Genomic DNA, 13,852 nt, shown 5'->3' on the forward strand with positions numbered 1-13,852 from the left:
TTTTTTCTCCTTGTTTTTGCTTTTCTTTTACTAATTCAATATGGAAACTCTTGTGGCCTAGTGTGTGTGGAGTTATGCTGCTAACTCCAAGTAGAGCCTCTCCAGCATTTCAAATCCACTAGTTGTTACATGGGGAAAAATATAAGCAATCACCTCCTGTGTGATTTACAGCCTCTGAAAACCCACCAAGGATCAGTGATGAGTTACTTCCAACTCAATAGCAATGGGTTTGAGTTTTCATGAGTCAGTTTTAATAAGTTATCTAATTTATTTATATATAAATGATAACATTTCATTGTAATTTATATTATATTATATTATATTATATTATATTATTCTATATATTTATATTGCAATATTGTTATTACATTCTTTCTCATGAGCATTAGAGAAACGACGATAGTTGCAGAACAGAGTTCAGATCTTTTGTTCATAGGATCGCTGAGTCATACTCAATTTGATGGCACTTAACATTTTTAAAACATTATTTCACTGAAGATTTTATAAATCATATTAACTTTTCATGCAATCATAGATATTGCATTTCATAACAATAATTTCCATCAATTTCATTAATTTAATGGCATTATAATAAGGAGATCTTTCCTTTCTCCCAAGTTACCAATTTATTAATTCTATTCCTCTCTCCCTCCCTTTGACCCTCTTTGAGGAGAGGTGTTTATACCACGCACTGTGTTAGCTTCATAACATATATCTGATATAACATAACAGGTGTCGAAAGGTTTCATGTGTTCGTTTAAGTCTTTACTCATTTCTCACTTATTCTCTTTTGGCCCACTTGTTATTAAGGAGAGTATTAATTTCCACATTAGTGAATGACACAAGTTTCCTTCTATGATTGAGTTCTGATTTCATTCTTTTATGTTATGAGAACATTACTTGTAAAATTTCAACTCTCTTAAATGCAGGGAATTTGTCTTGTGGTCTGTCCTGGAGACTGTTCCATGTACTTGGTGTCTGTTGGGACTAGTTGAATCGTAGAGTTGTTTGAGGTGTGTTGTGTCACCTGCATTTATGTCAGTTTTTGCTTCATGTATTTTGAGACTCTGTTTTAGGGGCATATGTTGACAATTGTTAGATCTTCCTGATGAATTGATTATTTCATCATAATAAAATGCCCTTCCCTCATCACAACTTTTGTCTTAAAGCCTGTTGAATCTGAAATTAGTATAGGTATATCAGCTTCCTTAGATACTGCTTGCAAAAGTGTATCCTTTCCTATCCTTTTACTTTCAACCTATTTGTGATCTAAGAGAAAAATACGTAGATTAAGGATATTGAGGCAAGAAGTCCAAATGTAAGAAATAAGGGTTTTAAAATTCATTACCCACCTTTAAATAAAAAATAAACGAAGTATTCTTCTTCCTTGCCTCAATTCTCAAGCCAGTCCTGTATTCACTCAGGAGGATTTAGTATTTAGAGTCTTAATGATCTTCTAAACATCCACAAATCTGTTTGTCACACCGGCAGGAAAGGGGACTTGCTAAGCAAGGAACGTTGCTCAGTCAGTCTTGTGCCATGTCTCCAAACTCCTGAGAAAAAGTCAGAATGCTGCTCCTGGGAAACCTGCTCAGCCCCGACAATGTGGTCCGGAAACAGGCGGAGGTAATGGATCGCGCGGCCCCCACCCCCGGCGCGCCGACCAGCCCCCTTCCTTGTCCCCCCACCACGGCCCCCGGGGCCTCGGCCGCTCCGCCGCGGACACACGCAGGCCGTGCGGGCGAGGTTGCAAATCTTAATGGGAGGAGACAGCCCATCTTTCTTTCAAGGAGATGCTGTTGGATTTGAACTGTCGACCTTTTCGTTAGCAGCCTATCAGGTGCCACTCAGCCACTCAACTGTCATTTCATTCATTCACTCTGCTCCGTCACTGCCTCCCATCAACTTCAGGGGACTCTGCTGATAACCTGCCCCCATCTCCTTATGGCTCCTGACAGCTGAAGGTGTTGGAAAGACTCTAGCTGACTTGTCTTCTGGTAACCCTGCCCCTGTAGGTATCTGGGGTGAGAGCCTTTATTGCTAAGAAAGGGGCCCTCAGGCCATGGACTCCTTTCTCAGCGAGACCACTGAGGCCTAGCCACCGGCTGGCTTACCCAGGCAGTCCCCACGGTGCGTCGCTGCGAAGCCAGGGAAGCAGAGGCAGTCGTAGGAGCCGATGCTGTTCTTGCAGGTCCCGTTTCCACAAGGCCGCCGGTCACACTCATCGATATCTACCACAGCAAAGTCCCAGGACCCAACTTAGCCCACCAAGCATGTCACGGGTGGGGTTCAGGGAGCCAGGGGTTGCTGACCCCAGCCCACCTCCCTGCACCCAGCCCTGCTCACATAGAGATGACGACTGGGAATTACCCCTGGTATTGTTCAGTACCCTCATTTTACAGATGGAGATCCTAAGGCTCAGGGAATCAAATGTGTCATTTATACTCAAGGTCTAGTCCAGGATGCAAACCTGGGTCTGTCCACTGGGGATGAGCAAAGGACACCCCCTGACTCAAGGAAGTGTAGCCCCTGGGCCCAGCCTGAGAGGAAGGAGATGGACAGGCTCACCCATGCACATGGTCTGGTCCACTGAGGTCCGGAAGCCACGGTGGCACAGGCATGTGTAGCTGCCCTCTGTGTCCACACAGTTGCCATGGGTACAGGCATTTGGGATCTCTTGACACTCATTCCGTCCTAGAGGGAAGCAGTGGGGTGTCACTGGGCCCTGTCCCAAGGACAGCAAGGGAAGCAGATGCCTACATGTTGTGCGCTGTTGAGTCAGACCAGCTCAGAGCTGACCCTCCAGTGAGTTTTCAGAGGCTTTTCATTGCATGGGAAGAGATGGCCCATTCTCCCTTGAAGCAGCTGGTGGATTCGAACCATGTGTCTTGGGATTGGCAATGCAACTTCTTACCACTAGGCCACCAGAGCTCTCTGAGGGTACTAATGGGAGGCCCCATTCCAGCAGCTGCCGGTCCAGGCCACACCAGGCCACCAGGTGGGAGCCCCTTGCAGGAAGCAATGTGGCCTATAGTGCTGGATCCTGGGGGTCAACCATGTCTGGTGCCAGTGAGTGGGGGCAGAGCTCCAGAAAGAACCCCTTGGGGTCAGTGCTGACCACAGGAGGCCATGTGGGGAGGCCAGGAAAGAAAGACTTGAAGAGCTGGAGGCTCCAAGGTACCTGGCTGGAAAGAGGGAATGTCTGCTCTAGGGAAGGTGAGTGAATATCCTGGGGGCATGGACGCTGTGTGGACCCTCCCTCCACAGCCCCCCTCATCCTGTGTGTGTGTGCATATTCCCCGCTTGTATTAAAGACAGTCCTGTCCCTGAAGTTAGTGAGTTGCTGCAATAGGTTATCAGACCTGAGAAACAAAGAAGGAATCGGTGTCTGCTGACCTGGACCAGGTGAGTGAGGATGAGAGAGGGGGTGGTGGCAGCTGGTCTCCCGGAGGTGTGTGGGGATGAGAGAGAGACCTGTCCTTGGCTGAATGGGAGTGAATGGGGAGTAATTGCTGGCCTGTCCCAGGTGAGTGGGGATGAGCAAAGGGCGGCTATCGTCGGGTTCTGGACTGACCAGTGGGTGTGGAGGAGTCGCCTTCCACCATACATACACCTGACATCAGAGCTGGTGAGCTCTGCCTCCCTGGAATGATTTGGACATGTGCTAACCCATGTCTAAGGTCAGTCCATCCTCCCAACTTCCCTGTGAGCAGGGACCCTTGACCAACACTCCAGGGTGCAAAGTAGGGACGGAGGAGAGGGCTGTTCAGAGGGCTGCCTCCCCAAGAGATAGGAGGCAGTGTTCCCTCGCCCTTCCAGCCCATGCGTTCCTCAAGGCCCCACTCACCCACGCAGGTCCCGCCAGATGACAGCTTGTACCCTCGGGCACACGGGCAGCGGTAGCTCCCCGGGATGTTGATGCAGTCGGCGTTCTGTTGGCACGGACTCTGTACCCTGGCACACTCATCCACGTCTAGAGAATAGGAGGAGGGAGGGAAGGAGAAGCCTCACTGCCACCTAATACCCAGTTGTCCAATTTCAGAGCAAGTGATCTTTCTTTGGATTGAGGGTGACTTTATGAATAGAGAGAAAGGAGTTAAACTCCTTATGAAGTCAGGGAAACGGAGGCTCACAGAATTGAAGGACTGTGCCCTGAGAGCACAATGGGGAACAAGTATTCACTCATGCCGCAGCTGGGAGATGGGACAGGTCCTCGGGGCGAGGTGGGGCCAGGGCTGGGATGGAGGGGTGGGCAGCACCTTCGCAGATCAGCAGGAGGTGGTTGTAGTCGAAGCCCATGGGGCACTCGCAGCGGAAACTCCCGATCTGGTTGATGCAGATGCCATGGGCGCAGATGGCTGGGATCTCTCCACACTCGTCTATGTCTGGAGATGGCATCAGCTGTCAGGGGAGCCCCGCCTGGGGACACTTGAAGCTAAGTTCCCATGGGGAGAGGACCAAAATATCTGCTGTGGTCAAAGCCAACTCAGTGCCACGAGGGAGAGAGGACGTGGGATGAGAGACAGGAAAAGGGAGAGTGTCTGCCTGGACTATTGCTGGGTATTATCAAGTTAACCAACTCAAAAGGACCTCAGGTAAGAGACCAAAACACTACCCAGACCTGCTCCATCCTCACAACTGTCGCTGTGTTCAGACCTACAGCTGCAGCCACTGTGTCAGCCCATCTCATTGAGGGTCTTCCTCTTTTTCTCAGACTTTATTTTAATAAATATGATGTCCTCCAGCACTGCCTATTGGGAGTATTTTGGCTATTGCTATTGTTGTTGTGTGCCGTCAAGTCAGAACTGAGCCATAGCTGACCCCCCACTGGGTTTTCAGAAGCAGTAAATTGCCCCAGAGAAGACTGCCTAGTCTTCTTTTTCAGAGCAGCTGCTGGATTTGAACTGCATGCCTTTGGGATTGCAGTACAGCTTCTTACCACTAGGCCATCAAAGCTTCCTCCAAAATACATTTGTTCTTTCTTCATCAGCATCGTAATTCAAAGGCATTGATTCTCCTTCAGTCTTCCTCACTCATTATCCAGCTTTCATATGCATGTATAGTGACTGAAAATACCATGGCTTGGGCAGGCACACCTTAGTCCTCAAAATGATGTCTTTGCTCTTTAAAGAGGTCCTTTGTAGCAGATCTGCTCATTATAATGTCATATTGCACTACAGGGCCGAGAAGCCAAGTCAAAGGGAAGAAATCAAGATGTCAAGGGCCGGAAAAGATTTCAAAGAGCAGCACAGGAAGACAAAGTATTACAATGAAATGTGCAGAGTTAGAACTGGAAAACCAAAAGGGACAAATTTGCTCAGCATTTACTTAGCTGAAGTAACTGAAGACCTAATTCAAGCCTCGAGTTGCAATACTTAAGGATGCTGTGAGTAGAATGTTGAATGACCCAGGAAGCATCAAAAGATGATGGAAAAATTACAGAGTCACTACACCAAAAATAATTGGCTGACACAGAGGAATTTCATGAAACAACATCTGATCAAGAGCCTATGCTAATGAAAGAGGAAGTTTAAGGTCCTCTGGAGAAATTGGAAAAAACAACAACCCAAGGTCCCAGGAATCGACAGCGTACTGATTGATATATTTCAATAAACAGATGTTGCGCTGGATGCACTCAGCTGGTTGTGCCTAGAAATCTGGAGGACAATCACCTGGCCAACTGACTGGAAGAGATCCATATTTGTTCCCATTCCAAAAAAAGGTGACCCAACAGGGTGTGGAAATTATCAAACAATATCACATGCAAGCAAGAGCTTGCAGAAAATTTTCCAAAAACTACTGGAACAAGACATCAACAGAGAACTGTCAGATGTGCAGGCTGAATTTAGAAGAAGCCGTGGCACTAGGGGCATTATAGCCAATGTTAGACAGCTCTTAGCTGAGAGCACAGAGTACCAGATGAATGTCTATCTGTGTTTCTTTGACTAGGCAAAGATATTTGACTGTCTGGACCACAACAAAATAAAGCTGACTCCAAGAAGAATGACTGTGATTATGGGAAACCTACACTTGGATCAGGAGGCAGTCATCAGAACAGAGCAAGAAAATACTGCATGTTTCAAAATCAGGAAAGGTGTATGCCAAGAGATTGAGATTGTTAACAGCTTCAGCTTACTTGGCTCCACAATCAACACTCTTGGTACCAGTAGCCAGGAAATCAAGACAAGTTGCATTGGGAAAATCTGCTGTCAGGGACCTCTTCAGAGTATTGAAGAGCAATGATGTTAGTTCAGAGACTGAGGTGCTCCTGACCCAGGCCATGGTCTTTGCAATTACTTGCTATACATAAGAGAACTGGACAATGATCAACAATGATAGAAAAGGAATCTATGTCTTTGAGCCGTGGTGCTGGAGAAGAGTATTAAATAAACCATGGACTGCTAGGAGAACAAACAGGTCTGCCCTGGAGAAGGTGAAATGAGGCTAGGCTACTCTTTGGAGGCAAGGATTCTGAAGCTGGGAGGGGCCAGTCCTTGGAGAGGGACATCATGCTTGAGGGTGGGGGGTCAGCGAGAGAGAGGAAGACCCTGAATGAAATGGATTGATTCAGTGACTGGAGTAATGGGGATAGGTGTGTCAGAGACAATGAAATTGCCCTTGATAGAGCAGGGTTCAAAGCTGTAGTATATAGGATCGCTAAGAAGTCCAATGAGTCGGAGTTGACTTGACAGCATATAAAAACAACTTCCTCGTGTGTTGAGTGTGGATTCAAGCAAAAGGACATCATTGACAACATAAATTTTTCCTTCATTTGTCTTGAAGTTGTTGATAGGTCCAGTGGTGAGCTTTGTTTTAAGCAAGTGCTGTCAGCAAGCCAGGTTGTGCCACCTGCATTTCACAGGCTGTTAATGAGTCTTCTTCCAGTCTTGATGCTAACTTCTCCACAAACTCCAGTTTCTTGGATGATTTGCTCAAATTGCCGTTTGAACAAGTATAGTGAAAGGATACAACTCCTGATGTACACCTTACCTGATTTTAAACCCTTGTTTTATTTGAACAACTGTATGTTCTATGTACAGGTTCTGCATGAGCACAATCACGTATTCTGGAACTCCCGTTCTTCACAACGTTATCTGTAATATGTTATCAGTCATACCAGCAAGTACTCTTTCATAGTCAATAAACCAGAAGTAAACACATTACTAGTGTCTCTGCTTTCAACCAAGATCTCTCTGACATCAGCAGTGACATCCATCATGCCACATTGCCTTCTCAGTCTCCCTTGAATTTCTGGCAGGTCCCTGTTGGTGTAGTGCTCCAGCCATTTCTGAGTGATCTTTGGGGGAAAAAATTGTGCTTGTGTGGAATATTATTGATACTGTTTGACATACTGTTTCCACATTCTGTTGGATCACCTTTGCAATGGACGCAAATAGGAGTAATTTCCAGTCAGCTGGCCGCGTAGCTGTCTTCTTTTTAGCATAGACAAAGGAGCAATCCCAGTACTGTAGCCATTTGTTAAAACATCTTAATTGACAGTTATCAATTCCAAAAGCCTGGGGGATTTTCGCCACTGTCTTCATTGCATTGACTTCTTCAATATATTGATTATTGACCATATGCAGCCTCCTGGAATGATTGAACATTGATGAGTTCTTTTTGGTTCAGTGACTATGTACATTTCCTCAATCTGTCTTGATGTTTCCTAGGTCACTCATTGTTTTTGTCCATAGAATCCTTCGGTATTGCAATTTGCAGCTTGATTTCTTCTTCGGTCTGTCAGCCTGAGAAATGTCAAGTACCTTTCTCCTTTTTTGGTTTTCTGACTTCAGTTCTGTGCTCTTCCTTTGTCTCCTTGAGCTGCCCTTTGGAATTTTCAGTTCAGCTCTCCTACTTCACCTTTCCTCCCTCCACTTTGGGTTCTCTAGGCTAAAGAGCAGGTTTCAGAGCCTGTTCTAACATCCGTTTGGGTCTTTTCTATCCTTCTTGGGTTTTTTTTTAATTTTTTATTAAATTTTAATGAAAGTTTACAGAGACTTTGGATTTCCATTCTTACGTTGTTGCACACTTTCCTCCCTACCCACCCTTACCCCCAGTTAGATTTTCTCTTTGAAGAAAAATTCTTTCATTGTTATCCAATCCTCCCCCTCCAAGTCCACTTTACTATGTAGCTCTTATTCTGGAGCCTCGTCATGAAAATAATACCTAATCATATATTCCTTTCAAACAGTTCTCTTCCTCATCTGTTTCAATACAGCATACATTCTTTATCCCCTCTTAAGTTCCCCCCAACCCTGATGTCAGTCCCATTTGATAACAGTGGCACTATACAGTATTTGTCCTTTTGTGACTGAAATATTTCACTCAGCATAATGTCCTCCAGAGTCACTCACTTTGAATAATATTTCATGAGCTCCTTGATTTTCAATGCAGTGTAGTATTCCATTGTGTGAATATACCACAGCTTCTCTATCCTTTCATTTGTTGATGGGCACTTGGGTTGTTTCCAGCTCTTTTCTATTGTGAACAAAGCCACAATAAACATGGGTGTGCATATATCTGCTTGGATAGCAGTTATGGTTTCTTTGGGGTATATTCCACAGTAGTGGAATTGCTGGGTCAAATTAGATTTCTATTTGCAACTTTTTGAGAACGTGCCATACTACCGTTCATAGTGGTTGCACCATTTTACACTCCCACCAACAGTGAATAAGGGTTCCAGTTTCTCCACAACCTCGCCAGCATTTGCTGTTTGCTGCTCTGTTGACTTTTGCTATTCTTACTGGGATAAGATGATATCTCATAGTTGTTTTGATTTGCATCACAATAGAAAAGATAGGGATTTTTGAGCACTTCTTCATGTGCTTGTTGGCCATCTTAATGTTTTCTCTTTGGTGAAGTGTCTGTTCATATCCTGAGCCCATTTTTCAATTGGGTTGTTTTATCTTGTTGTGGTGCTTGAGTATTCTTTAAATTCTAAATATAAGTCCCTTATCAGACAGGTGATTACCAAATATTTTTTCCCAGTCTGGGGCTTCCCTTTTTTCCCTGTTGGAGAAGTTTTTGGATGTGCATAGGGATTTGATTCTTAGAAGGTCTCATTCATCTATTTTATCCTCTCCTGGTTGTAGGTTTTCCAGGATGCTTGGAAAACTGTTCATGTTGTGGATTAGGGCTTCTAGAATTCTTCCAAGCTTTTCTCTAATGAAGTTTATAGTTCTTTATTTTAGTCCTAGGTTCTTGATACACTTAGAGTTGGTTTTTGTGTATGGTGTGAGACGTGGATCCCTTCTTGTCTTTTAAATGACCATCTGCTTTCTTCCCGTATGATGCCACCCACAACTTGTCTGTTATTTGCTCATTAGTGTTTAATGTGTCGAACCTATTTTTGAGACGGTCTCTAAATTCAGGTAGAATATACTTAAGGTTGTGCTTTGATTCTTGTAGACTTGTTTTAATTGTCATTAACTTCACCTTGAACTTGCCTATGAGCAACTGGTAGTCTGTTCCATACCTGGCTCCTGGCCTTGTTTTGAGTAATAATACTGAGGTTCTCCATCGTCTCTTCCTAGACGTAGTGGATTTGATTCCTGTGGATTCTGTTGGTGAGACCCTTGTGTACAGTTATCAGTTACATTGCTGTAAACAGGTAACTGCAGTGGAGAAGAAGTGATCTTCCAAGATTCTATAACGCAGCTTTCGGTATCATTCAGTATCACTAAGACCTTATTTTCTAATGACAACTCATTTGTTGCCAACTTTTGAATTCTAATAGCCAGTAATTATCAATTATAAATAACTCCAGTACCAATAATTGTATTACTAGGAGCTCTGGAGGCCAAGTGGTAAAAGGTACACTACAGCCTTAACACCACGTGGTATCAATCCACCAGCTACTCCCCAGGAGAAAGATGGACAATCTCTTCCCATGTGATTAAATTGCCTATGAAAACTGGCTGAAGAGTCAGCTATGGGTTGGTTCCAGATTTATGATACACACAACAGCTAGCATTACTAATACAAAATCCCTAATTACCAATTAGGGAGCTGTGGTGGCTTAATGGTAAAGAATTAAACTGATATACAAAGGTATGCAGTTCAAATCCACCAGGTATTCTACAGAAGAAAGACGGGCAATCTAGTCCCAAGCAATTTATTGCCTCTGAGCATCTTCTGGACGTTCATTTATGGGTCAGCTCTGACTCAACAGTTGTTGTTATTGTTATGGACCATCAAGTCACTTGTGCTTCACTGCTACCCTATGTACAACAGTGCTGAACTCTGCTCTATCCTGAGCCAATCTTATTGCTTCTGACACACCCACTACCCCAATTCAAGCTATGTACATTCCAAGTTCCAATTATTCCATGTTCCAATTATTAAACAATGTTTGTCACCCATGAAGAAAGCAAAAGGTCATTACAAAGACAGAGGAAAAGAAAAATGGAAATGGATGTCAGAAGAGACTTGTAAAATTGCACTAGAGCATTGAGAAGCTAAAACAAATGGAAAACAGGCCAAAGTATAAGAGCTGAACAGAAGATTTCAAAGGGAAGCTTGAGAAGACAAAGTATTATAATGGAATGTGCAGAGAGCTCTGCATTTCTCAAGCTGAGAGAACTGAAAAAATATATTTAATCCTTGAGTCACAATATTCAAAGATGGTATGGAAAAGAATTGAATGACTCAGAAAGCGTCAAAAGAAGATGGAGTGGGGGAGCTCTGGTGGCCTAGTGGCAAGAAGCTGCACTGCAATCCCAGAGACGGGGTTCGAATCCACCAGATGCTCTGCCGGAGAAGGAGGTGCAATCACCTCCTGTACCAGTCAGGTCCGATTTGACGGTACACACACACATACACAATAATGAATAAAATAAAATAAAGTAAAATAAGAAGATGGAGGGAATATACAGAGTCATTGTACCAAAAAAATTATCTGACACTGAAAAATTTCAGGAAGCCCCAGATGATCAGGAGCCAATGATAATGAAGGAGGAAGTGGAAGCTGCATTGAAGGCATTGGCAAAAAAATAGGGCCCCAGGAATTGACGGGATACCAATTGATTTGTTTCAAGAACGGATGCAGTCCTGGATACACTCACCAGTCTATGTCAGGAAATTTGGAAAACAGCTGTCTGGCCAACGGATTGGCAGAGGTCCATATTTGTTCCCATTCTCAAGAAAGTTGATCCATCAGAGTGTGGAAGCTATTGAACAGTATCATTAACCTCTCATGCAAGCAAAATACTGTGGAAGATCATAAAAAAAATGCTAGAGCAGTACGTAGATAGAGAACTGCCAGAAGTTCAAGCAAGGTTTAAAGAGGCCATGGCACCAGGGACATCATTGCTGATGTCAGATTGATCCTGGCTGAAAGTAAAGAACACCAGAAGTCTGTCTTTTTATGCCTTATTGACTATGCAAAGGCATTTGACTGTGTGGATAACAACATGTTATGGGTATTGAGAACAATAGGAATCCCAGAGCACTGGACTGTGCTTATGCAAAACTTAGACCTAAACCAGAAGGCTGTTGTGTGAACAGAGCAAGGGAATACTACACGGTTTACAATTAAGAAGGGAGTGCTTTAGGGTTCTATTCCCTCTCCATACCTGTTCAGCCTTTATGCTGAGCAAATTCTTTGAGAAGCTGGACTCTCTGAACAGGAATGTAGTATTAGGATCGAGGGAGACTCATCAAAAACCTGCATTATGCAGATTACAGTTTGCTTGCTGAAAGTGAGGATGACTTGAAGCAGTTGAAGTAAAAGATCAAAGAATACAGCCTTCAATATGGAGTGAGTCTCAATTTCAATAAGACAAAGATTCTTAATCCTTAGGCATATAGGCACCAAGCATCATGATAGATGGAGAAAAGATTGAAACTGTCAACAACTTTATCTTAATTGGATTCACAATAAACATCCTTGGTAAGAGAAGTCAGGAAAACACAAGACATATTGCAGTGGGAAAGTCTGTAGTTAGGGAACTCTGCAAATTATTTAAGAGTAATGATGCCAATTTGAGGACTAAGGTGTGTCTGATTCAGGCCTTGGTCTTTCTAATGACTTGATATGCATCTAAGAGCTGGACAATGAATAAGGATGAGAGAAGAAGAATTGATATCTTTGAGCTGTGGTGTTAGAGAAGAGTGCTGAACATCTCATGGATGGCCAAAAGAACAAATATATTTTTGGAGAGGGTGTAGCCAGAGGGCTCCTAGCAGGCAAGAATGATGAGGCTTTACCTCACGTTCTTCGAGCATGTAGCTAGGAGGGGCTATTCCTTGGGGAGGGACATGATGCTCGGAAAGGTAGAGGGTCAGCAAAGGAGAGGAAAACTCTCGACCAGGTGTATTGACACAGTGACTGCCTCAGTAGGCTCTAATGTGTCAGGAAGTGTGAAATGGCACATGATAGGACAGGGTTCAGATCTGTTGTTCGTAGGGTCACTACGGGTTGTATTCAACTCAAAGGCACCTAACAACAACAACAACAACAAACTTGCAAGTAGGACATTTAGAAACAGGAACGTCAATATGCTATTGAAGTCGCATTGGAACAGACTTGGTCCTAATCTAACCCCTTCTGAGTTACAACAACACATGTTGGTGTTGTTGTTAGGTGCCTTTGAGTCAAGTACAACTCATAGTGACCCTATGAACAACAGATCTGAACCCTGTCCTGTCCTGTGCCATCCTCACACTTTTTGACACATTAGAGCCCACTGCAGCAGTCACCATGTCAGTCTGCCTGGTTGAAGGTCTTCCTCTCCTTCATTGACCTTCCACCCTTTTCCAAGCATCATGTGCCTCTCCAGGGAACATGCCCTAGTATGTGAAGCGACACCTCATCATCCTTGCCTCCAAAGAGCACTCTGGCAGCACCCTCTCCAAGACGTATTCGTTTGTTCTTTTGGCTGTCCAGGGGATGTTCAGCATTCTTCTCCACACCACACCTCAAGGGCATCAACATGTCCACATGTAGGATAGCATACAATTCATGTGGCAATCCCCAGAAAACAACACTGTCAGTTTCTGATGGGGAACTCCTATGTTCGTTTAAACATATGAGGAAAGAACAAGGAAGAAATTCTCGGAGGGGAAAGCAATGAGAATCCTGGGCAAGTGAAAGGGAGCAGGTCTGAGGAAGTGGGGAGGGAACCAGAGTCTTACCAACCACTTTCTAGTTTTTTAATAAACATGTAAGCAAGGCAGAGAAGAACGGGTTCACTGATTAGAGACTGTGCAAGTGAAATGAGGCATACAGGAATTAAACTATGCCAAACCCCACTGAACACGAAGGATATGTTTCTACAGCAGGACTCCAGGCCCAGACTGGGGAGTTACGTATGTTGGGGGGCTACAGGTATGGGGAAGAAAAGGAGGGTGGGCATGGACAGTTGAGGAACCAGGAGAGAACAGAGAATGTGGGTCCAGGTGGAGGGGAGCTCAGATCTGGGAGATGGATGGTGGCAGAGGGGCCTGGGAGTGTAAGTGATGGGGCAGGGGTCACTCACCGAGGGGCCTCCCTGTGTGGATGTCAATGATGAAGCCGGGCGTCTGGCTCCCACACAGGATCTGATAATCCACTGGATGAAGGAAAACAACGGGAATGGGTATGGGAAGGATGGATGGATGGACAGGTGATCAATGGGTGGATGGATGGAGAGATGAGTAGATGGATAATGGATGAATAGACGGAATACAGATAAGTAGTAGATGATGGCTAGGGGAGTGGTGGATGAACAGACAGAAAGAAGTAGATGGACGAACAGATAAGTGGATAGATAGAAATAGGTAAGCAGATGGATAGACAGAAAAGTGGATGGATGGGTGGATTCATGGATGGATGGGTGGATTCATGGATGGATGGGTGGATTCATGGATGGAT

At 44.4% G+C, this 13,852-nt stretch overlaps 1 protein-coding gene across 1 annotated transcript in view; it reads right to left on the minus strand.

The window, feature by feature from the left end:
* FBN3 (fibrillin 3) overlaps nt 1-13,852 on the minus strand; it is a 97,915-nt gene that overhangs the window by 26,273 nt on the left and 57,790 nt on the right. The window contains exons 40-44 of the mRNA XM_006896336.1: nt 13,479-13,550; nt 4,260-4,385; nt 3,848-3,973; nt 2,569-2,694; nt 2,115-2,231 (exon numbers count right to left, since the gene is read on the minus strand). Coding sequence (XP_006896398.1) covers nt 2,115-2,231; nt 2,569-2,694; nt 3,848-3,973; nt 4,260-4,385; nt 13,479-13,550 — 567 coding nt within the window. The remainder of the gene's footprint in view (nt 1-2,114; nt 2,232-2,568; nt 2,695-3,847; nt 3,974-4,259; nt 4,386-13,478; nt 13,551-13,852) is intronic.

Source organism: Elephantulus edwardii, unplaced genomic scaffold (assembly GCF_000299155.1).
Source record: "Elephantulus edwardii isolate Elephantulus edwardi_28Jun2011 unplaced genomic scaffold, EleEdw1.0 scaffold00185, whole genome shotgun sequence".
NCBI classification, from domain to species: Eukaryota; Metazoa; Chordata; class Mammalia; order Macroscelidea; family Macroscelididae; genus Elephantulus; species Elephantulus edwardii.